The sequence below is a fragment of the Peromyscus eremicus genome, chromosome 6, assembly GCF_949786415.1.
Source record: "Peromyscus eremicus chromosome 6, PerEre_H2_v1, whole genome shotgun sequence".
Lineage (NCBI taxonomy): Eukaryota > Metazoa > Chordata > Mammalia > Rodentia > Cricetidae > Peromyscus > Peromyscus eremicus.
Window position 1 is genome coordinate 77,308,203 of NC_081421.1, and position 27,102 is coordinate 77,335,304.

The 27,102-nt window shown below is 41.2% G+C and overlaps 1 protein-coding gene and 1 long non-coding RNA gene across 2 annotated transcripts in view; one reads left to right on the forward strand and one right to left on the reverse strand.

The window, feature by feature from the left end:
- Window positions 1-3,220: 3,220 nt before the first annotated feature.
- LOC131913394 (uncharacterized) lies at window positions 3,221-11,317 on the forward strand. The gene is made up of 3 exons (XR_009379883.1): window positions 3,221-5,212; window positions 5,730-5,816; window positions 8,628-11,317. It is a non-coding gene; the product is annotated as an uncharacterized LOC131913394 (long non-coding RNA).
- The window catches only part of Magi3 (membrane associated guanylate kinase, WW and PDZ domain containing 3), a 228,916-nt gene continuing 209,170 nt past the window's right edge, over window positions 7,357-27,102 (reverse strand). The window contains exons 17-21 of the mRNA XM_059266005.1: window positions 19,386-19,488; window positions 18,548-18,674; window positions 17,845-17,988; window positions 11,566-11,704; window positions 7,357-10,141 (exon numbers count right to left, since the gene is read on the reverse strand). Coding sequence (XP_059121988.1) covers window positions 9,060-10,141; window positions 11,566-11,704; window positions 17,845-17,988; window positions 18,548-18,674; window positions 19,386-19,488 — 1,595 coding nt within the window. The 3' untranslated portion in view covers window positions 7,357-9,059. The remainder of the gene's footprint in view (window positions 10,142-11,565; window positions 11,705-17,844; window positions 17,989-18,547; window positions 18,675-19,385; window positions 19,489-27,102) is intronic.

The following is a 27,102-nucleotide window of genomic DNA, read 5'->3' on the forward strand; positions in this document are numbered from 1 at the left end:
TTTCAGTTTCTAGGCTCTTTTGCAGGGAGGATGGAGAAATACAGTAACTTTAAACTGAATTTCTGTTGATTTGTAGAGAAAATTTTAATGTATGCTTTTGAGTTAGTCCTGTAAGTGTAGTTGTTGGTGAGTCCTGTGCACTCATGAGTAATTCAGCCATGCCCATTCGATAGCATGGCTTTGCTAATGGTTTTCCTGCTATGTATGCAATGTCATGTATCCAGCCTTTAGTACAATTTCAGGTCCTCAGTGTCTAGCCATCACCACACTGTGCCTTGGATGTAGGTTTTCTTACGAGCATCTCATCATGCATGCAGCATTCTTGCTCATGATGCTCTCTGCTTTGAAGAATCTCTTGAGGAAGACTGGAAGTGTGAACACCTTAATGGTAAGATGTAGAATTTGGACATCTCCTGTACTACACATATATATCACAGGATTGATTACACATTTTTTATATCTCTTTATTTTATGTGGATAGATGTTTTGCCTGTGTCTATATTTGTACAGCATGTGCATGTCTGGTGCCTGAGGCCAGAAGAAAATGTCGGATCCCCTGAGACTGGAGTTAGAGATGGTTGTGAGCTTCCATGTTGGTGCTAGAGATGGAACTCAGGTTCTCTGCATGCATTATTAACCTCTGAGCCATCTCTCCAGCCCTGGTTACACATTCTGTATGCAGGGAAATTGATGAACTTAAAGATGAGCTTCCCAAGATTCCAGGAATTGTACAGATCTTCTCTGTTTGCATCCTTGTCCCTGCTACTAAGTGTCTCAATTTCCTCATAGGTTAAGTAGTGATAATAACTACCTAATGAGGTCGTTCCTGTTTAATGAGATTGTCGTAAGTTCCTAGCACCATGTAAAATATATAGCCGTTACTTGCACTGTAAATATTATTACTGTCTACACCCTTTAAAAAATCTGACAGTTATAACTGTGAAGACACAAATATAGGTAGTGGGTCAGCAAGAATACTCACCCATCCCAAGTGCTGTGAGGGAGCTATACTTCTTTTTTTTAAAACCCAAAGTTCCATTGATCTGTGTGTGCATGTGTATGTGTCTGAGTGTATACTCACACGTTTGTATATGCATGTGTGGAGGTCAGTAAAGCAAGTCCAGTGTCCTTTATAAATCCCTGCTGGTTCCTTTGAAGCAGGGTCTCCTGAACCTGGTTCATGTTCTTTCAGCCAGGCTGGAAGCCAGAGCCAAACAGATCTCCTGTCACCACTCTCTTTGGGATGTGAATTCTGGTCTTCATTATTGTGCAGAAAGTGCTCTTAACTGCTGAGCTGTCTTTCCAGCCCTAGGGGCTGTGATTCTTGAAGCTGATCTGTAGACACCCCAGGCTTCAACACACGGCTCACAGAAAGTAGCTGACCATTTTCCGTAAGGAACAATTGTCTCAAATTTAAGATGAAGTTTTGCAGAGTGGCTTTTTTTTTTTTTTTAAATTTTTATTTTTATTTTGCAATACAATTCAGTTCTACATATCAGCCACGGATTCCTGGCTTTTTTATTTGGAACCTTCACAGTGAATTCTAGTAATTTAACTAGAGGGTTAGCTTAGACTATGATTTTGGTGGTGTGGAAAAGGCTTGTGTTTCAGGTGGGTAAACTCATATACAAAGGCAGCTATTATTTGTCAGTGTTGGAATCGTTGCTCATTTGCCTGTCTTATATCCAGTACCAAGCCTGAATAATTATCTTCTGATCACTTCATGCTTCTCTGTCCCCATTGCTACCCACTCCAATTTAACATTATTGTTTTAAACAAGGTCTTTCTGCTTCTATTTTTTTTTTTTTTACATATGGCTTCCTCTCCCCCTAGTCCAATCCAGTGTTGTTTTTGTTTAGTTTGTTTTATTTTTTTTTAAGATGGTAGATCTTTTGCAAAATCTGTCTCATTTGGAATTCATAGTTTACTGTTGAAGGGTGTTGGTGGTGCACACTTTTAATCCCAGCACTGAAGAGGCAGAGGCAGGCAGATCTCTGTGAGTTTGAGGCCAGCCTGGTCTACATAGTGAGTCCCAGGACAGTCAGGGTTACCCAGTGAAACCGTGTCTCGAAAAACCAAACTAAAACAAAAACCATAGTTTACTGTAATTGTGAAGATAATCCAGTCTTTTAAAGTAAGGTATTTAGGCCTATTCTATTGAAATATTTCTAAATCAATATTACGTATAAAAGATATTTTTGTTGATTATAAGATTTTTAGGTTTAAAAAAGTAGTTTCATGCTGGGGTGATGGTGCATACCTTTTAACCCAAGCCCTCAGGAGGCAGAGGCAGCTGGATCTCTGAGTTTGAGGCCAGCCTGGTCTATAGAGCAAGCTCCCTGGTCAGCCAGGGCCACATAGTTAGACCTTGTTTCAACAAAAACAAAAAGTTGTCCCACTGCTTTCTGGATTGCTGTGTTTCTGGCCAGAAGTCTTTCCTTTTTGTTCCTCCTCCAATGACGAATCTTCTGTTTAATTTTGACTGCTTACAAGATTGTTAGCTTTACCACTGAATTGGTGCAGCTGAATTGTTTGTGTTGGTATGACTGTTTTCATATTATTTGTGTTGGGGTTTGTTGGACTTAAGGAATCTGTGGTTTATTGTTTTTGTATCATTTTATAGCTAGTTCATATTTTCACATTATCAGATTACAAAACTTTTTGGCATTAAAAATAATTTTTCTACATTCCATTCTGACGTGTCTCCCTTTGGGACTCAAACCCACCATGTGTGTATTAAGTTGCTTGAAGCATCCCTTAGCTCACCTAGTTTATGCTTTTTCAGACTTTTTATTTATTTATTTATTTTTGTTGTACCTTTAAGTTTTCTATCCTGTTTTGCACTAATTTGGAAATCTCATCCAGTGTATTAATTTTTGAGACAGGTTGCACTATGTAACCAAGGCTGGCCTCTAGCTCCTCATCCCCCTCCATCTGTCAGCATCACAAGCATGTGCTAGTCTGTCTGCTCTATCCAGTACATTGTCCATCTGTAAAAGTTTGGAACAAAGCCCTCCATGTCTCTTAAAATAGTTTTCTCTCTCATATATTTTATATATTTATATTTGCTATCTGGGTCATTTGGGATTTTGTTGTTGTTGTCTCTTCATTTGGGACATGTTCCTGTTTTACATGCCTGGAAATTTTTTATTGGTTGTGAATTTGATTGTTGGGAGTGCAGTGTTGTATGCATGTATTCTTTTTTGTTTTGTTTTGTAATCTTACTGAGCTTTTTTGAAATGCAGTTTCTTCAAGACAGGGCATTTCAGGATTGTTTTTAAGATTGGTAGATGTGCCAGGGGCAGCTAGACTTAGGGAAATTCTTCGGCTAAAGCAACATTTTCCTACGCACTGCACATGGTCTTCTGTTTGTGAGGCACAAAGTTTTCCTGCCTTGGTAGTCTAGTCCAGCCCTGTGTGGATGTTAGCCTTTTTTCTGCCTGCTTCTTTTGGAGGTTCATTGTGGTTGGGTTCTCATGTGCTAATGCTACCAGTACTCAGTTAAAACTAGGCTACCCTTCTGCACGTCCCTGGAGCTCTCCTTCTCTCTGAGCAACTGCGCTGTCTGGTGCTGGTTCCTTCAGGGGCTCACCTTTCCTGTGCAGCTGTCACAGCAAGACTGCTGTGTTTGGCTTTCCTTTCTATACTGCAGGCCAGAGGCTACTTGTAGGCAGTCTTGAGGCTCTCCTTGTTTATATCGTCGTGTGCTGCTGCCCTTGTCCAGAACCTAACATCTGCTATTAAACTTTTCCCATTATTTTTAGTTTTAAGGAGAGACATATTTTCCTCACCTTAGTAAATGGTATAGAGCTGATGCAGCGCTCAGGTAAAGGCTCCATGTTTTATCTAGCTCTGCCTTGTGCTGGTTTGAAAGATGTCATGCTTAGTCTGGGGCATTTGAATACTCCTCCCCAATTGGTGGTACTCTCTGGAGAGGCTTAGGAGGCCTAGCTAGAGGAAGTGTATCACTGGAGAGCAACTTTGAGAACTAAAACTCTTACCATTTCTAGTTCATGCTCTCTGCTTCCTGCTTGTGATTCAAGATGTGAGATCTCAGCTTTTGCTGCAGCCAGCCTGCTTGCTGCCTCTACTCCACCGTCATGGACTCCTACCTTTCTGGAGCTGTAAGTCCAAACTTCTTTGTAAGTTGCCTTGGTGTATGTTTTATCCAAGTCCTATAAAAGTAACTAATACATGGTTTTCACTGCCACTAGCTAAGCCTCCTCTAGGCTCCCTTGGGCTGCTGTGCCATGTTGGGTTTCTATTATAGCTGAAAAGTTGATTTTCCACAGCTGCATCCACTTAAAATACAGAAATTCTTACACCATCAGCATTAAACCTTATAGGAGTTTCCTGTGGTCACCTCCAGGGCCTCTGTGACAGTGCTGCATTCCTTTCTAGTTTGACATCCTCTACCTCACCTTACTTCTCTGCCTTCACACCATCCCCTTTACCAAGTTTTCCCTTCCTAGGCATATCCAGGTGTTTCTTCTGCCTTGGAATACATATTTTTCACTCTTGCGCTGGATAGCTGATGATCAGCTCTCAGCCTTCAGTTTTCGATAGCATCTCTCTTACAACTCTATCAGTCACATAACTCACTGATTTCCTTCATGTGTCTCACCATCTTCTACTTGTCTTTCCTCCCATTAGACTGTGAGTGCCCTGAAAACAGCAGAACAGTACCAGATTCCCTAACAGATACCTAGGAAACATGCACTGGGGGAAGAATAGCCCTCCCTCCTGTCTGTCACTCCTGTGCAGCATTCAGTGCTTCATCGATCCCCAGGGAATATCTAGTGACTTGTACTTTGATTCCCCCAAAGGGCTAAGATTTTGGTAGTATTACATTATTGAGAAATAAAACCAAATGTAAAAATAGAATTAGGTTAAACTGTTCATACATTTAATTTTACCAGTAACTACCAAAGAATAAGAAATGTACTTATTGATTGGGTTTTAAATCTGTTTTACTGGGGAAAATCATCCTTCCTAAAATTGCTATGGAGGTATACTCTATAAACCTCCTAGACATGTTTAGTTTATAGTTGTGACCATAACTTAACACTGAAAAGCTAAATAACCATGTGCTTGCCTAACTGGAATATGATTTTCTTCACTTTTCAGCAAGAGAAATTCTAAATAACAGTGTCTCAGATGTGTCAGTTTATGGGTTCAAGCTTTCTGTTCACTGGTAGACAAACCATGCAAGGTGAATCAACCTTATTTTAAATTAATAAAACAAAGTTTTGAAAAATTTAAATCTGCATTTAAAAAAATTATTTATTTTTTTGGTTTTTCAAGACAGGGTTTCTCTGTGTAGCTTTGGTGTCTGTCCTGGATCTTGCTCTGTAGCCCAGGCTGGCCTCGAACTCAGAGATACGCCTGGCTCTGCCTCCTGAGTGCTGGATTAAAGGTGTGTGCCACCACCGCCCGGCTCCCCCCCCGGCCCCAGACAGGGTTTCTCTGTGTAGCTTTACGCCTTTCCTGGATCTCGCTCTGTAGACCAGGCTGGCCTCGAACTCACAAAGATCTGCCTGCCTCTGCCTCCCAAGTGCTGGGAATAAAGGCGTGCGCCACCACCGCCTGGCTCCCCCCCCTTTTTTTTAAATCTGCATATTTTTAATAGGCTAGATGGGTCTTGTTCTCAAACATGGTGATTTGGGAATTCTTAATTTATACATACATGGACTAGTCTAGTAATTTAAGTAATCTTCTGTTTCTTGCAGTCACTGGTGCCTCTTCTGAGCGATGAACTTTGAATACAAACTTGCAGTGGCATACCCATCCTGCACAGCACATACAGCTCCAGTAAGGTAGGACTCAGGTTAACTAGTGGTTGTCTTAAGGACAGGTTTCTTGGTTTGTGAATTTGGGTTTTTTTTTTTCTTTTTGACTTTAATGTACATAGTATGAAATGGGCATTTATCTACAGGACTGTGAAAGCAGAGTTTAAGCTAAATGAAAGCATTTGGCTGTGTCCATATTTTAGAGTGTGAGATTTAGACTTTTTCTACAAGATAAAAATTCTTCGTAAGCACTCATATACTCCCTCATATTTAATGCTGCTTGTATGCATAGTGTCCCAGCAGCTTGGAACAGGCTCAGCTTCTTTATCAGTACACTGGAGGGACTGACAGCCTGTCAAGTTTGTAGACCTGTCAGATGAATTCAGCTAACTAAAGATGATAGACTTCCCAAATAAATGTATCTGGTGCTCTTTCTAAAGCTGGTAGTTTTTCGGACTGTTGTATTTCAGTCTGTGCAGATGTTCTTTGGTCCCAAGGTCATACGGTAGACTAAGCTCCAGTCTGCATCTTTGTGGAGGTCACTAGGCAGAGCCTTACTCAAGCTCTTTGTGTGCCCTCAGTACTTCCGGTGAGAAACAGACATTTGTCCCGATGTTTACAAAGCATTTGGCTCTGTGTTTCTGCACAAGAATAGTGTCTTCCCTGTTGGTCGTTTTCTAATTTGTGTGAATGCACGTACAGAGTGCATGAAGGGCAGTTCAGTGGACTCAGTTCTTCCTACCGTGAGTTCTGGCCATGGAAGGGTTGGTGGCAAGTGCTCTTACCTGCTGAGCCATCTTGCTGCCTCAGTTTCCTTTAATTAAATGAATGTATTCACATGTCAAAATAAATGCTTTTTGGGTCCAAGATGCTTGATCTAGGAGTTGACACTGCTCAGGGATGCTGTAGCTGTCAGAAGACCGCTGTGGGACTGCAGCTGACTGGGAACAGTAAATGTGCTCCAAGAACTGTGGCTTCTACTTTCAGCAGCTTTTGCTCTGACACATTTCCATTGTGGGCCTGGAAATGGAACTGGAGTTTTAGTGTGAGGTCATGCAGTCACAGAAGTTTTTCTCCTGAAGAGTATTAATCAACCAGAGTTTTGAGGTAGGATTTAAGTAGTGTGTGTGTGTGTATACGCACATATACACACACATATATGAAGTGAAATAAAATTAAGTCCAGTTTAAAAGAAATAAAATGGTTTTAAATAATGAGAATTGCCATGGAATTCTATGAACTTGGGGTAAGTGGTCTATATTTAGTTCACTATAAATGTGTAGTAACTGAATTCCAGTGAGATGAAATATCTTCTCTTCTCTAGTAGTGGAGAAAAAGGACATTTAAAATATGTCTTTGCAATGAAATATGTAAATAGGCATAATGGTATACAACTCAAGGCTTTCATCCACATGGGAAATTAAGTACAGGCAAAGGTACATTATTATGTCTTTCTGATTTTAAGACTTTGATGACTCAGATCATGATGGGAACTAAGCTCCACAAACAGCAATGTTAAATGATGCTGACAGTTAAAAAAAAAAAAAGCAGGACATAAACTTTTTTTTCTTTTTTAATATCTATATAAAAAATAACGAGCGATTTACAGATCTTTCTCTAATCAGAACCTCAAGTGTATATATAAAGGTACTGTACATATATAAACATTTACAACCAGGACATCCATATTTTGCTCAGCATTCCAAGGCCACGTGGCTAAGTCAGTATATAATCAGTACAGTGACAGGTTACTTAAGGAAGAGCCTTATCAGACTGACAACATACGACATCAAAGTTATGTCACAGTTAACAATAAAAATAGGATTTGTGTCACTAATTGTGGACTATAGGGAAAATAAATCATTTCTGTGGTACTAAATTCTTAGCATTTACCAAGCCTCCTAATTTTTCTCTATTCAAGTAGTTATAATAGATGGGTTAAGTATAGTTCTGGGTGGAAGCATGTGTTACCTACAGGGCCAGTACAGTTGGTCACAGTGGAGTTTGTCAGACTCACAGGATAACAGAATGAGTGTTCAAATACTCCATAAGTAGACAGTTTTGGTCTGAGAAATGTGTCTGTATTTATAGATGCTTCTGAATGCTGTTTCAAGGAACCTACCTGATCTATTGTATGAAGTTAAAAATTGTCTCCAACTTTCAAACATTTTTCTTCTTAGAGTTTAGAAAAGAACTCTGAAAGCTTTTCCTGTTTTTAAATAGTTAATTAGCTAAAAATTGAAGTTCCACCACCTACAGTCTATACCATATCAATCCTGACTTGCTGGGGAAGCCCAGTGCAGGCTCTGGTTCTAAATTCTGCCCCCAGATGAACAGATTCTCTATGCCACAGGAGCTGGTGCTTTGTCTGGCAGTGGACTATAGAACTGGCTTCATGATTAAGTCCCTCACAAAAACCTATGTATATTTTGGCTTTTCAATAATGTATTAAGGACTAATGATGAATAATCAAAATACCCAGATATAGTAGTTTTTCTTTAAAGAGAAACAAATGGTACTTCCACATGCTTCTGTACTTCCCTCACTACAGCAGGTGATCTGAGACACTGTAACTACATTAGGGTTGGCTAACACAGCAGGAGCTTGTTCATTCTGTTGCTTAGTACTTTCTCATTCTGAGCATTCAATTGTAAGGAATAACTTTAACAGTTACTTGAAACACCTTACTTAGCCATAAAAAAGCATCTTTAGTATTTGACCTTTCCTGTAACGTAGTGATGTTTCTGAGTTGAATTTTTAAACTAGGACAGTCAGAAGGTATGAGAAGAGGCAGGTGCCAACTTTAAATGATGAGCTAACAATTTTTTTCCTCTTCAGGGACTCAAATATTTCTCTCTGTAAACATGCAACATGCTATTGAAAACATCTTCAAGCCAAACCGAACTGTTTCATGACTGGCAATATCAGAATGGGAAGGATAAAACAGACATGATACAGTAGATAACTTGGCACGAATACAAAGTGAGTTGTGACCACACTGCTAAGATCATGTCATTGCTGAGCGGGCAGCCTGAGCAGGGCATGGCAATGAGCCCGTGGATGCAGCTCCTTCCTGAACATGAGGAAGGGCAGCCGGCCAGGGCCAGGTGGGTCTTAGCAATCCCAGAAGCCCTTCATGCAGCCTGGATAACTTGATGCTCCAATTAGGTATTGAAGACTTTCTGGGGAAAAACACACCCTTCCCTCTTAACAGAATGCTGTGTTTTAGTAAAAGACTACAACTTCATTTTCTTTGTATCATACAAAAGGTCACAGCTGTTTGTCAGCCATGCCAGCAGTGCCTGTGATTTTACTTGCACGTGGCACCCTCCAGGGCCCTGGAGTGATGGGTGCTCTCTTGACTGGAGAGCTGTTTTCAGGTGTGCCCCCTGCATGCTCCTTGCATTTGTCAGTGGCCTCCGGTTCTTTCCCTCTGTGTTCTTCCACTTTACTTAACGTCACCTTCTCCTCAGGTTCCTGCGTGAGCTTCTTTGCTGAGATCTGGATGTTTTCTCCTGTGGTTGGCTTCTTCCCTTTTTCCTTCTCCGACACCACCCTACTAGCAGTGTTGTTAGTCTTCTTGGATGGAAGAGGTGTTTCATCAGTTTTATTGCTCTTTTTCTCTGGAGACCTTGTTCTGTTTTTTCCCAGTTGAGTCTGCTTCAGATCTTTCCTGATGACCCCCGACCTTTCTTTCCCATCTGGGAGCTGTTCAGCACTGACAAGGGTATGGCCCACCGCTCTTTGGCTCCCAGCCTCTGATAACTTGCTTTCAGTGTTTGATGGGCCACTGCCTCCAAGCTTTGGCTGCTTCTTGGGACTAGAAGAGCGTCCTCTGCCTTTTCTGCAGGGATCTTGTCCAGAGCCTGCCTTAGTGGTGATCTGGCCTTTAGTCTCTCCTTTCCTAGGGCTGAGTGACCGATCTCGAGATTTTCCTCTGGGGTCACTTTTTAGGGGCCTGGGAATCTTTTCCAAATGTTCCTCTGAATGTCGATTAGCTGACTTTTTGGGACTAGCAGATCTACCTCTTCGTGTGACACTATTTTCTCCTTTTAGTAGACTCTTCTCACCGTGCCCATGACTGCTGGGTGGATCCTTCTGACTCACGTTTTTCTGCAGAACAGTCTGATGCTTCGGTTCAGGCTGGCTTCCATTGAAAGTGCTTTTCTTTTCTGGTACAGTGTTCTTGAGTTCTTCTGCCTTTTCACATATCTGAACTCTAATCAGAGAGTCTTCGGTTCCTGACACATGAGACTCTTCAAATATGGAAGCAGAATGTGAAGATGGGAGAAGTGGTGGTTGTTCATCATAAATGACATTGGAAGATGAAGGACTATTAATATCCCAATCACCTAAAAAGTGATTGAGTAAGACACAGTTACACTCAAGAATTAGAACTGGGAACAGGGAGTTTTGAACTCTGACAGCCTTTTGAACATGTTACTGGTTGCATAGCCCAAGGAGGAGTATGTCACATAGCTTATACACGTTTACGATTACATCACTCTCTAGAAAGGCAGATGCCTGTAGATATCTGCTCATGTATGAAGGGCAGATTATGTCATAATAATTGTTTCACTTATGTACTGTAAGAGGTAATATACGATCTGTAAATTATTCATAAAGCCAAATAAGATACAAGTAATAAAACTGGACCAAAGTATCTGGTCCAAGAAACTTACTAATTAGGCTATTATTACTGTTTAACTTAAGGATATGCCAAAATCACTAGTGAAAAAGACCAGACTGTGGTAACCCAAAGGAGGTTTACGGGCACTGTAAATAATTTTCTTGTTAGGCTGTCAAATTTAATGTCCAAAGGAGACTGAAAAAGTGCAGAAGACAGAAGTAGATGTATTTAATAGCATCATTTTAATTAAAAAGAAAATGAAAGAAGTGATTTAAAAGACATGCAAATTTACCAAGTCTTTTTAAGGAAAGACCAAGAAAAGCCCTGAAAGCCTTAATGTTGCTCAGGTTTCACGTAGGAACACAGACCGGAAGGAGCCAAACCTGAAGAAGGAAGAGAGAAAGCCTAGGACTATGTGAAAACAAACCAGCACAGTCAGCACAGCTGTCGTGGGAACGTGTGCTGTATGGGCAGCCGGTGGAAGGGAACACAGAGGATCACAGCCGGAAGGGACTGTAGGAGGTCATGTCTGCACTGACCCTACAAACGCTCGGACGGGGAGCTGTGCAGGGGGAGACGCACACAAAACGGTGTGGTACTACCTTTAGTTCTAGGATCATGCATTCTCAAAGTGATTTTTAAAACACTGTGACAGTTCAAAATACATAATAAAGCCAAGGGCACTTACTATCAGTGCAGGAGTACAGACATGATCTTAGATACCCTGTCCCCAGGTAGTGGGGCTACAGCAACTTCTTATGGTAAGTGACTAGACAATCCTACAGTTCTGGCATTCGCTCATTACAAAAGACAAATATATCTTACTGTAAGAAAAGAACATTTATTGACAATGTGTAATTAGCCAAGGAGGGAATAAAGCTGGGATATTCTGGAGCCATTTGAATTGTTTGCCTCTAATGTTCTCATTTCTTACAGGCACATTTCTCTACAAAAAGCATTATGTGTTTTCAGATGAAATAAAGATAAAACATATTCTATTCCAACTAACATACTGTTTGGAAACATCATTTGCATTATAGTAACTTTCTTTGGTGGTTCTGGTGCCAGTGAAATGCCCATCCCCTCCAAAGGGGCATTCCCTTCTGCCGTCCCTCCCCAGCACCAGGGTTTAGCTGTTTTGCTTACCATGGTCAGGTATCAAGCCAGTTCCTGGCCTCAAGAGGAGGAGGACTTTATTTCCACCAGCCTGAATGAGTTCGATTGCTCGAGTATGTGTGATGCCTTGTGTAGGTTCCCCGTTGATTTCAACAATCTGGTCCCCAACCTGGACAAGGAACATTTACAACTGTATATGAAACAGCAGAGACCTGCAACTCCGCTAAGTCATTCTCTGTTGTAAGGTGTTTAACCTAGACAGAGTCAGCGATAAGGAAAGATAATGCACAGTTTTATTTACTTCATGAAAATTTTACATGGGAAAGTTTTATGTGGCTCCCAGTCAGGATCTGGGCACTAATCAAGAATCAGATTCTGCTTTCCCACATGGGTCCGGCCCTAAGGCTGATCTCGAGTACTGCAAAATAATTAAAAAAAAAAAATCTAGTTTTCTACCAAAAGTTAAGACAGTAGAAAAGGTGGTATTTCTATAGTAACCTAAATAACAGCACAGAACAGCAACTAAATGACAATCTATAAAGTGTGCTCTCAAATACAAGCTAATAATTGACTTGATTTACTAAACCTGGGGCAGATGATTGCTCATCACTGAGGCTTTCCTGAGAGACTGGCCATTCTTTGTATTGCCAACATATCCTGTATATGTGTGAGGCCTTAGCTAAATGATATATATTTGGATATTGCAATTTATAAAGCTTTGAGAATACACTAATATGACCATTCACTTAAATCAATTCCTGGATTGCATATAGTGACTTAAACATAAAATCATTTTCTTGGGAAACAGACAGACAACTAGGACTGAGAATAAGATACCACACGCTGGTATCATTTTTCCAGAAATGTATATTTTAAAAGAGAAATTTAACAGGAAGGGACATGAGTGAAGATGTTGATGTGATTTTTAAGATCTATATCAAGGTGCCATGCAACTGAGAGTATTTAAAATGAACAATGAGATATTACTGAAAATCAAATATTCCAAATACCTGTAAGATCATAGACAATCCGTAAGTAATGTGACAGAAGAGACTCAGGATTTGAGGGGCTGGAGAGATGGCTCGGCGGTTAAGAGCACTGACGGCTCTTCCAGAGGACCTGGGTTCAATTTCCAGCATCCAACTGGTAGCTTACAACCTCCTTTAACGCCCGTTCCAGGGGATCTAATACCCTTTTCTAGCCTCTGTGAGCCAGGCAAATACATACATGCGAGCAAAACACTCATAAAATAAAAATAAATTAGAAAAAAAAATCTACAGATACAGCCTGACCTGACAGGAAGCTGGGGTTCAGGTATGTGGTTCCTATCACACATAGCTTTAATTTTTTCTAGGTCGTGGTCTCATTTTCTTCACCTGTTAAATTAAAACTCCAGGCCCTCCTCGTAGAGTTGTTGGAGAGTCAGTGCCATGAAACATGACTATACACCAACTATAAATAAGTGCCAGTTTTCAAGGGATTGTAAAATGCATTGGTATAATGGTTTGATTGCAAATTATACCCACCTCCACACAATGAAAACAATCACATAAACTATGAAACAGAAATGAAAGAACTGTTGCATATTCCCCCCACCGGCTGTTGTTGCATATTTATGAAGAGAAAAAGACATGTTTTACTCTTGAACAAATGGAGGTGTGAAGGGTATCAGAAACATGACCGGCTGGCGGATTTAAACAATTATGCTTTAAACAATGCCTAGAATTCACATGTTGGAAACCTAACCTCTTAAAGTCATATGTTGGGGTTCTAAGGAGTGGGAACTTGGGAAGCAATTAGATTATCAATGGGGAGTGGCTTTAAAAGTGAGCTCCCATCTCCCAGGCATTCTCTGTCCCCCTGCCACATGCTTTCTGTCTCAGGAGTCCCACCAGCAAGGCTGTCTAAACCTGAGATTTCATATGCTCCAGGTGTGACAATTAGATTTCTTCTCTATTTTATATATTCCCCAGTCTCAGGTATTCAGTTAACAAGCACACTGAGACAAATACATTAAATGAAAAGAACTCAAGCAAGCTTGTGAAGTAAGACAATAAAGTAAGAGAGGCAATTGACAAAATCCTTATTGTCCAGAGTAAGTGAAACAAAAGCCACTATCTAAGCCCCTTTGATTAGTGGTAAAAGAATTATTTTCCAAAGGAAGTATAGATAACAAAGTAGCTCTGAATAAATAATTCCAACGATGAAGGAAAACCAGTGTGAGTATGATTGGTTCATCTTAAGAGTGAGGTCACCGTTTTGAGTCACATTCTTTGTCTTAAGCCACAAACCTGTTCATTTTAATATAATAAAACTTGTAATTGAGCAGACTTGCCACCAGATGTCATTATAACTTTAAAATAAAAATGAGAAGGGAAGGGCAAGTGCGGCCTTCGGTTTCTGTTAGTCAGGACATCAGGGTTGTGTAGGAGAACTCTCTATTGAAAACAAAGGGGAGACACTCCTCTGGGAGGACGGGATCGTTTTGTTGAGATTTTAAGTTACTATAAAAACGTCAATAAAATAGTGAAAGTTTTTGAAAAGCTGGACAGTTTTGTATTATCGAAAAATTACGAGAGACGGGGTGACAGGCAGACACAAGAAGTAATGAAAAAGACGCATCTGTAGGCTGAGCAACTCCAGTGGTCAACTGAAGCCGCCTTAGCAAAACAGTGAGGCCTTAAAATTCAAAAACAAAACAAAACCCCCCAAAACAAGAATAGACAGAGAGAAAACGAAAGGACAGAGGAAAGAATGTTTCTTAATGGTAATGATAATGTTGCAGTTGTGGCTACAGAGGGGCTCAGAGGTTACATAAGCATCTCTAACTCCAGTCCCAGGAGATCTGATGCCCTCCTCTGGTCTCTTAGGGTACTGAATGCATGTGGTGTAAAGACATATACAGACAAAATACCCCCACACATAAAATACTAAATCTTTAGAAAGTCACTGTCTTTCAGAGCAGTGTGGCACGTGGATTACATTATCTTACAACCTGTTAAAAAATGGTATGCCTCCTGAGGAAATCCAATCCAGATGATCTCAGCAAGGAGCTTGGCCTCCCTGAGCCTCAGATTTAAGTGCAGGTATTGCCACTTAGCTCCTGAGCTAACAGCAGCATAAGTGACAATACACATTGCTTGCAAGACAGACAGAATCTGAATCTGACTCCTTGCTTGCAGTGCTGGGGATGGAAACCTAGGCCTCAGGTATGCTAGACACACACTGAACCACACCCCAGGACTTCAGGACCAGTTTCAGACTCAGGAGATTTCCAGATCCTCTGCTGACCCGCAGTGCCGCCCCCACCCATAAGCTAATGATCTCCCGATTTCTGAATTATACTAGCACATTGTTGCTGTACCACTAATCCTGTCTACCTAGTAATAAGAGCTCAGGACAAATCTTCATTTTCTAAAAGTTTCAATATGTAGGAGCTGGAGAAGCAGCTCAGTGGGTAGGAGTATTTGCTGCCAAGACAGACTAAGTTCGAAACCAGGGGTCCCCGTGGTGGAAAGCAAGCACCAGTTCCCACAAGTTGTCTTCTGACATGCACTTTGGCATGCATACCCTCACACATGTACCACACATGTGTCCATACACTAAATAATTTTAAAGATTAGTTATCTAGATTTATCAATCCATTCTACCCTCTTGATATCTGTAAACATCTATAAAATACTAATCCTAATTTAAAAACACCCAGAGCATCCTTTTGAAAACCATGTATGAATTACCCACTGAATATTCAAGGCACTGTATGAAGTATTGAAGATCCTGGGAATAAATTTGAACTGCTACTCTGAGACCGGTGAGGGAGGAACGAGACCAGCAAGGTGGAGGCCCTCCCATGGCATCATGGAGAATGTTAACTGAGAAGACCTCCTGAAAGCTGACATAGTTTCTTATTAGAACACATCCAAATCTAACAGTTAATAGTCTACTTGCTTTTGTTTTCAAAATCTAGAGTTTATTTTTTTAAATAAAAGGCTCAGTTTCTGATGTAGTTTAGAAACTACACATTGTCTGCTTTAAGGCCTGTTTGGCTTCCATTTGTATGATGGAATTAGTAGATTTGAGGGCTCTATTTGGAACCAACATTTTAAAAAGAAGAAATGTGAGCCATGCAGTAGTTGTGCAAGCCTTTAATCCTGGTTCCCAGGAAGCAGAAGAAGGCAGATCTCTATGAGTTCGAGGCCAGCCTGGTCTGCAAAGCGAGTTCCAGAACAGCCACAGCTTACACAGGGAAACTCTGTCTCAAAAAAACAAACAAACAAACAAAAAACAAAAAGAAGAAATGTGAAATGCCTCAGCAAAGGAGAGGTAAAGAGGAAGAAGAAGGGCATGGGGGGAGGGGGATCAAGAGAACTCTAAAGCATGGCACAATGGACCCAAAACCGAGGCTTGTAAAGAAGCTGCTTAAGGCCACATGGCTACAAAATGGTAGACAAAGGATTTGATTTGTGTCTTCCTCGATTCTCAAGCCCGAGCTCTCTTCACTACTGAACCATGTGAGAAAGCAAGCAGGCCAGACCCAACAACTGTTGATCATTGGCTCCCATGGCACTTGGCCCTTCTCCTTGTAATAAACCCTCAGGCTCTGGTGTGTGGTTCTGCATTTCTACCCTTCCTGCTTTACGTGTTCGTGTGCACAATTGTAGGCCCCACTTAAAGTTCTAACCACGGCCTGCTGCTCTCTACATCTCTTTGAGTGATTTAATCTACCACAAAGCCTTGCTCATCACTTCTGTCTGGAGCACGTCATCTAAGGCCTGTGAAATACACGTGGACAGCTAACTGGTACCTACTTTGATATAATTACAAAATGGCGTAGTTGGCTGCCAAATTCTTTCTGCCCTGAGCCTATCTATTTTTATTTATTTATTGTGTCACACAGGCAAGAGGAGGTCCCCAGACATCTTTTGTCTTTGTCCCTTTGTCTCTCACTGACCAGATACTTAGGAGTTATCTACGCTGGTCCTTCTTTTACTGGAAGGTGACCTCATCTATTTTACTTTCTATTCAAAGGGTTAGCACCCAAGTTCTCACACCACCACTCCATGCAAGAGTGAGAGCAACCTCTCTTCTCCATCCATTTGCACACTGCAGGTAGACATATCTTAGCAGCATGCTGCTCGGAGAACATCTTGGCTCCAAGCCAGCACCTGCATACTGATAACCCACCCTCTTTCCCTCCACTCCTCTGTACACATCCTAAAGAACTACATCACTCAGCCTGTACACAGCGTTCTGTTATGTGGATTACCATCATTTCACCCCCTTGTTATTTCTTCAGCTTGGAGAGCTTCTCTCGGCCTCTTTCCTGAATTGTACTTACTTAAAGCACCTCCGTTAGTCACTCTGTCTGACACTATGCATATGCCTGGTCATTTTGAGGAAGGATTGGTATCATCCTCTCACCAGCTCATTTAATATCAGGCATAAAGTCTTGGTTAAGGCAAATACTCAAAACTGGTTTTGAAGTGAATGATGGGTATGAAGCAGTAACGTTGAAAATGCAAAGCTGCAATCAGTCAGAAGTTACTTTTGTTTCTGAGACAAGGTCTACTCATGTAGCCCATGCTGGCCTTGAACTTGCTATAGTAGCTGAGGATGACCTTGAACTTGTGACCTTTCTATCTCTACTTCCCAAGTTCAGTGATAACTAGTGAATTAACTGGTTTTTAAAAATTAAGGCCAACAGTTGTTTTCTACATAAAATTCCTCTTTAACATCTAGAGGAGGAAAAAAAGGCAGCTCTATAAGCCATTTAGTCTCCAATGCCCTGTACAATGCTGGTGTTGCAGGGTTGAGAAAGCCTGTGATAGAACATTACAGGAGTGAATTCTGTTCTTTCTAATAATAATCATAAAGGTTGGCAGGGTTGGAATTTTCTGCTTCTACAGGGAACTAAGTGGAAAAAAACTCCCTGGGTTTACTATGTCTTGGAAGAAACTGGAGAGTCTTTTTCTATCCTGCTGTCCTCAAGACTTACTAAGATGGAAATGTATTTGATTTATTAATCCGTCTGCCCTGTACCCTGACTACACAAGAACTCATTTTTCTCACAGACCCACAGACCATCAAACTAGGAAACCCTGGTGCCTGGAAGAGCACCATGGCGGCACGGGGCTGCTGTAGGAAGAGCCATTTCCAGTGGTGGGAGGTCTCTGCTTTCCCTCTAGAGCAGTTATTTAGGAAGACCCATTTCCAGTGGTGGGAGGTCTCTGCTTTCCCTCTAGAGCAGTTATTTTTACAAGTTTCCAGTCTAGAGCCAGAAGCAAAGGTTAAAAACAGAAGCCAACTCACGTGGATTCTACCGTCTTTGATGGCAGGGCCATCCTCCGCGAGGCGAAGGATGAACAGCCCCATATTGTACTCCTTCCCTCCTCGGAGGCTGAATCCAAAGCCTCTAGGGCCCCTCTCCAGCTCTACTGGGTAACACCCGAGGCTCTGGAGGAAAGAAGCACGACAGAACAACGGTCTCAGGCACGGCCTGCACTACATCTGGAAGAGAATCTGCTTTTATGGCTGGGAGAAATGGTGTATACTCCTGATATGCATTTCTATGTTGTAAGGAAGGAATGCTACTTAATTTTTATAAATTCAAATTAAAGTCATTTGAAGGTTATGTGGTCTTCTAGTTGATCAATGTGCAAAAGAACAATTTGAGAACAGAATTTTTTTAAGTTTAATTTTTTAAAAATTTACTTACTTTAAGGAGATTTTTATAAACTTCCCTGAGAAATAAGCAAATAAAAGCGCCCCCCCCTTAATTAGCTACAATATTATGCACCTGTACATATTCAGCCTAGGTTCAAATTTCTCCCTTCTCAGGGCAAACTTTTATCTCTACACCCTCTTGTATGGTATAGTGAATTCCAACCACATTAGCAGTTCTATAAAAATTAGAAATTTTGGAAGCAAATGTATCCAAACAGATTTGCAATAAAAACACCAATGTCAGTGATACAGCAACCCCAAATGTCAGCACCAGGGCGTCTGTGTTTACCTGATTATGCCGACTCCCCACAATCGAAATCACTGCGGTGTCAGGCTGTGCAAGGTGCTTATGGTCAGACCATGAATGTCTGTAGGAACTGCAGACATCTTTCCCAATTTCACCTTCTAGGGCAATTCTGTGAGAGAAACCAAGTCATGTTCTGTACTGAGAAAATGAAAAACAGTCTAAAAAGAAAAGTAGATTAACTTTTCTTAAAGCTGAGCCTTGCCATCCTCTATCCTCACAAGATGCTGTAGACAGACTATCTCTAGAACCAGAATTGCTAGAAAAAAAGACTGCTCATTTCCTCCAGAGTAGCTTAAAGCCTGTGAACACTGCCCCCCCACTCTCTTAAGTGGTGCCTTGTTCGAGTTGTTCGCACTCAAAATAACTGAACCTGGAGCAGACATGGTGACCTTGTCACCATGAGAAATGGACCTCTCAAAGCCCCAAGGCCTGGGGAGATGCTGAATTTCTGGAAACCTAGTTTTTCTTTTATGACTAATGATTTAATAACAGGAAAGAAATATGTACAAATTACTGCCCAAGTGTCAGGCAATGTAAAGGGCTGATTCAGGCGGGGTTAGGCCTTCCCTACTGAAGCGATTATCAAGAGAAGCAGTTGGCTGCTGGTGTCAGGCTGACTCAATCACTGAGCTGTGCCTGGGATGGAGGCTAGGAAGAGGGGTGAGAGTCTGGAGGGGTGGGCAGCACTGGGAAGAACTGTGAGGACGAAATACACAACAGTTTTCTGACTCGGCCATCTGGCTTATGAATTACTGCCTGGGAGGGGGACAGAGAAAAGCAGGGAGATGAGAAAAAACCCAAAACCTGAGAAGAGCCACACCTGTCCCCAGGTATGTGGTTGGCCTGTGCCTGTCCCATGGGCCTGTGCTGCAGCGCTGGGCTTTGCCGGGCTGAGTTGGTTCCTGATGGTGGACCGTGATGCTCTGTTCAAATGAGAAAACAACAGAAATCAGAATCTGTACATGAAAACATGAAGACCAAGTAGATCTGTAAGTAAACAATAACAATGGTTACAGTTCCCAGCTTCAGGCTTTCACACTGTTATGTCCCGGAATTGGAACAGTAATGTCTCCCCCTCTGGCTTTAAGTAACATGTTTCAAGAGAACAGGAACCCCTTCTTATTTCCTATTTTCACCTGTCTGTCTCCTCCGTAACATAGTGATCAGAACTGCACATACTCAGTCCTATCTGTAGAGGACAGAGTTCTAAGTTTCCAGAGCACAGGTATTTTTCCTTCCGACAGTGCTAAGTGTCAGGATGCTGGAGCACAGAGGCTCTTCTGCAAACTATACACACCTTGGAACTTGCATTTTAACAGAAGAAATTATTCTGCCTGATGCTGAGCATCAAAGATCACAGAGTCACCTAGAGTCTTGAGAGAAATCTTTATAAAGATTTCCTGGTGTTTGTTTTCTGAGAGCACAAATGCAAGAGAGAGAGAGTAGTATTTGTGTCCACGTCCTTCTTAACTGCTGGGGAGACTGACCGCAGAGCCAACCAAGGCCTACATCCACACCTAGATGGATGTTCCGGGAGATGACAGTCAAAAGAGAATCTTCATGACCATCATCATCAAAAGGATGTCACCTCTGGAACTGCATTCTCTTCAAGTATATGTTCAGAAACGTTTACCTCATTTTGTAAAAATGTTCAATGTGGAGGCTATTTTAGATTAGATCAACATAAAGAAATTGATAAACAAATCTTGGAGTATAATGGAGATAAAATCTGATGTTAAAGATAAGGGATGGAAATGTAGGAAAATCTGTATGCAGGAAGTAGAAACTTAGGCTTTACAAACCACTACTGGATTCTAGTTCTATAACTTGGATTAAGTTCTTTTCCTTCAAAGCTGTATTTAAGAAGTGTCTCCTGCTGGGCGACGGTGGCTCACACCTTTAATCTGAGCACTCAGGAAGCAGAGGTAGGAAGACCTCTGAGATTGAGGCCAGCCTGGTCTACAGAGTGAGTTCCAGGACAGCCAGGGCTGCACAGAGAAACACGGTCTCAAAAACAAAAACAAAAAAGAACGTCCTGCAACTAGAAGCTAAGAATACTCCTAAAAGCACAAGCAGGAGAGTAAGAAGTGAAGACGGCCGAAACGGAACACAGTGAAGCCAGGCTGAGCGATCTAATCCTGCTTTCTGCGGGGCTTGTGTTGACACAAGCCCACTAGATGAGGACACATGGGACCAAGTCTTGGACCAGACCTTGTCTTTAAAGACAAGTATCCCAGGAGAGAAAACGGAGTAGAGTAGGGATATCAACCTTTTTCTTTGTATTGAATGTGTTTCTTTTTTATAGTGCAGTAACAATTTTTCCTAGAGGGTTTAAGGGTTACAATTTGACATCCTAACTTTTTTTTTTTTAAAGATTTATTTATTTATTATGTATAGTGTTCTGTCTGCACGTATCTCTGCAGGCCAGAAGAGGGCATCAGATCTCATTACAGATGGTTGTGAGCCACCATGTGGTTGCTGGGAATTAAACTCAGGACTTTTGGAAGAGCAAGCAGTGCTCTTAACCTCTGAGCCACTTCTCCAGCCCCTAACTTCTTTAAAATATGAAAAAAAAATTATGTATTTAGTTTTTGAGACAGGATTTCATGTAGCCCAGGCTACGCTTCAAATTGTTATGTAGCTGAGGATGATCTTGAACCTTGACCTCCAGTGTCCACCTCCTGAGTTGTGAGATCCCATACCCAGTTTATGTGGTACTGGGTTTGAGCCCAGGACTCATGCAAGCTAGGCAAGCATTCTACCAACTGAACTACATTCCCAGTATTTTTTCTTTTCTCTCTTTTTATTTTTATTTATTCATTTATTTTTTAATTTTTTTTTTTTTTCAAGACAGGGTTTCTCTGTGTAGCTTTTGTGCCTTTCCTGGAACTCACTCTGTAGCCCAGGCTGGCACTGAACTCACAGAGATCTGCCTGGCTCTGCCTCCCTAGTGCTGGGATCAAAGGCGTGCTGGGCAGTGGGCACTTTATTTTTATTTTTTTTACTGAGATTATAATTACATTTCTCCCTTCCTTCCCTCCAGATCCTCTCATATATACTTCCTTATTCTCTTTCAAATTCATGACCTCCTTTTTGTACATCTCTAATTGGATGTAAGACCCATTCAACAAGAGGGAAACCACAACATATTACCAGAAACCTGGCTAACTACTCAGAGCTAGTGAAGTTAAGGTTATTGGAGGAGAATCTATATCCACTAATTTACTAAAAGAAAATAATCCCTAGCAACAATAAAAACATTTGTCCTTAAACCCACAGATAAGGAAACTTCTCTTTGCCACAGATGGAGAACACTACAGAAAAACCGCAACCAGTCAAAATGCAGAATTGTGGAACCCAGACCCAGTGAATATATCTACAAAACATTCTTGCACCAAAGGCTCAGGGGAAATTACAGAAAAGGGGCAGAAAGTGTGTAAGCCAGAGGATCAGAGCTTGCCATGAGACTGTGTTTCCTAGGAATCAATGTCAGAAGCTATATTCCTAAAGTCTCACCAACATGACTGGCCAACAAGAGCTGAACAAAGACAACACCAATGGTCATGCCACAGTGGATGGGAAAGCTCAGGAGGCCTCAACCCTACACCAAGAACTATAGGCAGCTGAGAAAGTCTGGAAGAGACAGAAATAGTCTTCCCCAGGGAAGAGTATGCCCAATGGTCAGCCCTGAAAACATACACACAAGTAACACGATACAGACTGAGCAAGTTATATCTAATTGGTTTTCTTGTGACCAATGTGGACTTCCTCAGTTCCTGGGCCTCTAGTTTTAACATATCCAATGAAACAGACCAATTATCTTGCTTTAAGTCTTAAGGTAAACTTTCTGTCATGTATGAGATACTAAGTTTGTCATCTGAACCCAAGCCCTCCTATTTTCCCTCTGGTTAAAATGTTACTCCTCATGCACACCGATGACAGTGTTTCTACAATGCTGGCTGAGCACACTGTGGGAGAGGTGGACAAGCACCTTCTCTCCTGCTAGATTATCACCTCTGACTCTAGGAATCGCACCCTATCTTCGTGCTCTTGCTCCCTCTGGAAATTTCTGTCCCTCTACTTTTACTTACTGGGTATGTCCCTTTCAATTTACCTGTCGCTAAACGTGAGAGCCCTTTAGAGAGTTGAAATAAATTTCTTCTTGCCATTATAAATTCATAGCTACTATTTGGGGGGGTGAAAACTTATGGTGATATTTTATTTTGTACTAAAATGTTATTTGTATGTTAATAAATAAAGTTGCCCGGGGGTCAGAGCTATTAGCAAGCCATAGGAAAGCCGGGCGGTGGTGGCGCATGCCTTTAATCCCAGCACTTGGTAGGCAGAGCTAGGCGGATCTCTGTGTGTTCAGGGATACAGCCAGCATTGGAGAGACACGCCTTTAATCTCAATACCAACCATAGAAGACCTGGAGGTCTGTACAGACAGGCAGTGATGAGGCGGTCATGTGGTTGGGTTTACAACCAATGGGAAGGCAGAACCGAAAGTCTTTATAAAGACTTTAACACAGGAAGTAGCTCTGGTTCGGAGAGGTAGGACCACCGCAGGAGGAAGGGTAAAGTTTTAGCTCTTAGCTCTGACCTCTTGGCTTTCTTCTTTGCATTGGTTCTGTGTTTCTTATTTAATAAGATAGTTGGTTACATCTACAAAAACTGATAGAAACATTGTATCTATCAGCAAGATGACAAGGAGATACTTCTATCTTTGCAAGAGTCCAACACAGGTGTGAGAAATGTTTTTTCTATTAAAGGTAGTTAATCTGACAAGGACGCTTATTTTCTGAACCCCCCTCCCCTTCATGTTTATTAGACAGTTACGTCAGATTGGAAAGTCAAACTCCCACTAATAGAATGAGATGTAGTTACCACCTATATCAGGGGTAAAAGAGAGGCCATGTTGGCAGAGTATGTTTGCTAGGATAGTTTGGGTTCTGGTGCATGCTTTCTACAAAAAGTAATTGCTTTGCTGAATCATTTTTGCTTTGTTTGTGTGCCCCTTTTATGAGACACTGAGAATATTCTTTTCCCATATAGATACATTTTTGGCTTTCCTAACTTTATTGGAGTAATGATTATATAACATCAGAATAGGACAGTATAATAAACAAGCTGACTATTTTCAAGTTTTCTTCCACCTTTTTTTTTTTTTCCTGAAATAGGGTGTCTCTCTCTAATCGTCCTGGCTGTCTTGGAACTCTCTCCGTAGACCAGGCTGGCTGCGAACCCACAGAGATCCACCTGCTTCTGCCTCCTGGGTGCTGGGATTAAAGGTGTGTGCCACTAGCACCAGGCTCCCTCTTATCTTAAGAAGAAATATGTGTAATCAAAATGTACCAGAAGTCAGTGTTTCTTTTTCAATGTGGTGCTGGGCTTGAATCTAGGATTTCATGTGTGCAAGGCACATCCTCTATCACAGCTGTGTCTGAAGCCCTGCTGCTCCCATTTTAATTTAGATACTTTTTATTGTCTTCAAAGTACCATTTTCTACTACAGATCATCTTTTTTGTTTTTAGCCCTCCCACTCACAAATGCTATATGACTTCTCAATGTTTTATTCTGAGTTAGAAGCTATTCTATGTGTCTCAACATTAAATGTTCATTCCATGATGTCAAACAAGCCTATTGTGGTGATACATTGTATACCCTAATAAAATTTGCCTGAAGATCAGAGAACAGAACAAGCCACTAGATTGAACATAGATGCCAGGCAGTGGTGGCACACACCTTTAATCCTAGCAATTGGGAGAAAGAGATCCATCTGGATCTCTGTGAGTTCAAAGCCACCCTGAACTACATAAGATTGATTGACTTAGTCTAGGAGAGAAATAGAGCCAGGCAGTAGTGGCACACGCCTTTAGTACTTGGGAGTCACACGCCTTTAATACCAGCACTTGAGATCTCATGCCTTTGCTCCCAGTACTTGGGAGGCACACAGGCCTTTAATCCCAGCACTAAGAAGGAAGTAATATGGCTGAGTGGAGAAAGGTATATAAGGCATGAGAAGACAGGAACTAGGGGCTTTTCTGCTGGAGAGCTTTTCAGCTGATGACTCAGACACATACAGTCAGAGGATTTGCGGAGTTGGTGAGGTGAGACATGGCAGTGGCTTGTTCCTTTGTCTCCCTGATCTTTCAGCATTTACCCTAATATCTGGCTCAGGGTTTTTATTAAAAGACCAAACTAGATTTCGTGTTACATTCTATAGGTTCTCTTTGAATTTTATCTGAAAATTTCCCAAATAGTAAATCAATGGATTAAGTATATCTTTCTTCCAATGAGTATTAAGACTTTTGCTAGAGTTTCTACAAGTAAGTACCAAAGAAAAACTGTACTGTCAGACTATGAACAATAAATGCACTATAGCAACCAATATTACAATGCATGGAGAGAATGTTCTCAAAATGTAAAACTCTACAGACATAAAAAGTGAAGTTAAGGTTATTAACATAAAAGATGATCCGAAAAATTGAAGAGCTCTCCCACTCTGTTAGGTGGAATAACAGTATTTAACCATCTAAATTATCTCAAAGCTAGTATGTATATTTTAAAATATAGTTTAATAAAACTGATTTTTTTGAGAATCTTAATTATTTGCTCAAAGATTTTATATAGGAATGTCCTTTGAATATTGTGATGGTTTGAAAAGTATGGTCCCTGTGGTAGTTTGAATGTATTTGGCCTCCATAAGATCACAGGGAGTGGCACTATTAGGAGGTGTGGCCTTGTTGGAGGAGGCTGGATGACACAGGCCTTTAATCCAGACCTTCAGGCTTGAGGGTACACGTTTAATCTGGGCCACATCTTCTGTTGGAAGTGTGTCACTGTGGGGGTGGGCTTTGAGGTCTTTTTCTCAAGCTTTACTCAGTGTGATAGTCGACTTCCTGCTGCCTTCTGGTCAAGATGTAGCCAGCGCCATGTTTGCCTGCATGATGCCATGCTCCCCATCATGATGTTAATGGACTGAACCTCTGAAACTGTAGGACATCACCTCAGGTAAATGTTTCTTTGTAAGAGTTGCCGTGGTCATAGTGTCTCTTCACAGCAATGGTAAATCCTAACAGACAGCTCCCATAGACTCAGGTGTTTGAATGCTTGGCCCATGGAGAGTGGCACTATTAGGAGTTGTGGCCTTGTTGGAGTAGGTGTGGCCTTGTTGGACAAAGTGTGTCACTATGGAGGCGGGCTTTGAGGTCTCATATGTTCAAGCTATGTCCAGTGTGGCACACAGTTCACTTCCTCTTGCCTACAGATCAAGATGTAGAACTCTCAGCCTCCTCTTCAGCACTATGTCTGCCTGCAGACTGCCATGCTTCCTGTCGTGATGATAATGGACTAAACCTCTTAAGCCAATTAAATGTTTTCCTTTCTAAGAGTTGCTTTGGAACCTAGGCGGTGGTGGCGCACGCCTCCCTAAGACAAATATCTAGTTGACTTGTGGAAGAGAAAGGTTGCTTTGTCCTAACAGATAAAGAGGATAACAGATTTACATATAAATTAATTATATAGACATATGCCATCAGTAGATGACAAAGTTAAAGAATGGACCAGATGGAGACTCATGTTTCTAGGCTAAGCTGTACAGAGCAGACGGCACCACGGGCCAATGTAAAAAAGCAATACTAACTACTATTGACGTAGGGCAATTGGCTTATGACAGGAATAAAGAATAAAATAAAAGTGAATTCCTCATAAGACTACATACAAAGGAAGACCCAGGTGGATTAAAGACCTCGGTGCAACAGGATATCTAGTAGAAAACAATGTAAAAACAAATAATCTCAATGTGAAGTGAAAGGACGATGCATTTTAAAAACCAAAGAACAAGTATCTGTTGGGGCACATGCTTGCAATTGCAGTACTTGGGAGGCACAGGTAAGACCATTAGTTAAGGCTAGCCTGTGCCACATAAAATTGTCTTAAAATAACATGAAACAAAACAAACCTCAAAAATCCAAGCCTCTGGGCAGTGGTGGCATACACCTTTAATCCCAGCACTCAGGAGGCAGAGGCAGGTGGATCTCTGTGAGTTTGAGGTCAGCCTGGTCTACAGAGTGAGTTCCAGGACAGCCAGGCTGTTACACAGAGAAATCCTGTCTCGAAACCCGCCCCACCACCAAAAAAAAGGTCCAAGACATAATGTAAAAATAATTATTTACATATACACTTAGAATTTCAATTTAATAAGAGTATCAAAGTTAAAGTTCATAAACAAATGACAAGGAAGGTTGTTTGTACTTCCTAAAATAAAGTTGAATACCAAAATAATTCTCAAGAAACCCCTAAATACCACAAGAAAATGATAAAAATCTCCAAAGAAAAATTAGTAAAGGGTGTGCTGTGAAATGCAAATTAAATAACAATGACACAATCCTTCAGGTTTAAATAATACATGGGTGATCACACCTATCTTTAAGCAGGAGGATCTCTGAATTCAAGGCTGTCTCAAACAAACAAACAAGCTGATAATACCAAGTAAAGGCCAGGAAGGCTCAGGAAGGAATCTTGGTGTTCCAGTGA